The 1,510-nt window shown below is 37.7% G+C and overlaps 1 protein-coding gene across 1 annotated transcript; it reads left to right on the forward strand.

The window, feature by feature from the left end:
* Window positions 1-64: 64 nt before the first annotated feature.
* LOC108776935 (golgin subfamily A member 6-like protein 22) lies at window positions 65-1,487 on the forward strand (the record flags this gene model as incomplete). The annotated part of the gene is made up of 4 exons (XM_018543690.1): window positions 65-231; window positions 282-663; window positions 705-1,148; window positions 1,218-1,487. Coding segments are annotated over exons 1-4 (1,263 nt in total), but the record flags the coding sequence as incomplete, so codon positions are not given.
* Between the last annotated feature and the right edge of the window lie 23 nt (window positions 1,488-1,510).

Here is a 1,510-nt window from a genome sequence, read left to right on the forward strand (position 1 = left end):
GTTTAAGATACGGAACGAGATAATTGTAGCGAAAATAAGTAGTACAGAGGAAAAATCAGTGATCATGAGAAATAGAGCGAAGCTGAGAGGAACGAATGTGTATATTGATGATGACCTAACGAAATATGAAAGAGAGAGACAGAGTAGATTGAGAGTGTGGGCGAATGATAGGAGAAAAGATGGAATGAATGCGAGAGTGAAATATGGAAAAGTGGTGATGAATGGAAAAGAGTATGTATGGGATGATTGTGAAAAAAGAATGAGAGAGAAGGGTTTTCAAGAAGTGCTCACAGTGTAAAGAAAAAAGAAAATGAGAAGAAAAAGGGAGGGGAGAAGCATAAAAAGACAGTAGGAGTAAAGAAGAACGAAATAATAGGGATATTTTGGAATGTAGCAGGGGTTAAAAATAAGAGAACGGAATTTTGGAAATACATAGAAGAATTTGATATAGTGGGGTTATTGGAGACATGGGTGGATGAAAAAGAGTGGGAGAATATGAAGCAACGATTGCCGAAAGGGTGGAAATGGAGATATCAAGAAGCAAAGAGAGAGAAGAAAAAAGGCCGAACTATGGGGGGGGATAATAACAGGGGTGAGGGAGGGGATAGAAGAGGAGGGGTGGATACAGAGGAGAGGGAAGGTATACAGGAAAGAAGAATAAAGGTAGAGAAGGAAAAATGGAGGATTATTTCAGTTTATAATAGAGAAGGAAAGAGAAGTTAGAGCAATTGAAAGAAATGATAAGAGAAGAGGAAGAAGATAATCTTATAATAGCGGGAGATTTTAATGCGAGGATAGGAGGAGGAGGGGGATGGGAAGAAGATGAAATAGACAAGATAGAGGAAGGAAGAAAGTCGAAAGATTGTAAGGTGAATAAAGAAGGAAAAGAACTGATAAAAATGATAGAGGAAAGAGGATGGCTGGTACTATACGGAGAAAAAGAGGAAGATGAGAGAGGGGAATGGACATATGAAAAAGATGGAAAAAGGTCGGTTATAGATTACGGAATAGTAAATTGGGAAGCAGAAAAGAGGATACAGAGATTTGAGATAGGAGATAGAGTAGAATCGGATCATCAGCCAATTATAATGAAATGGACAGTAAAGTGGAAAAGGAAAGAAATAAAAGAAGAAGAAAGTGAAGGAAAAGTACAGAGTTGGACGAAAGAAGGAGAAGAAGAATATAGAGAAAAAATGGAAAAAGTGCAATGGAAAAAGAAAGAGGTAGAAAAGGAATGGGAGGAATTGGAAAGGGAGATAAAAAAGTGTATACCAGAGAGGAAGAGAGGAAAAAGAAAAGAGCTGAGATGGGTCCTATGGTGGGACGAAGAGTGTAGAGGGAAGAAGAGAGAGGCGCATAGAAGCAGAAGAGAATATAGGAAAACACAGGAGGAGGAGGATTATAAGAGATATATAAGAAAAAGGAAAGAATACAGAGATATGTGTGAGAAAAAGAAAGAGGAGTATAGGATAGAAGAAAGAAGTGAGGTAGAAAATATAAAAACAGAAGA

Source organism: Cyphomyrmex costatus, unplaced genomic scaffold (assembly GCF_001594065.2).
Source record: "Cyphomyrmex costatus isolate MS0001 unplaced genomic scaffold, Ccosl1.0 scaffold397, whole genome shotgun sequence".
NCBI lineage: Eukaryota > Metazoa > Arthropoda > Insecta > Hymenoptera > Formicidae > Cyphomyrmex > Cyphomyrmex costatus.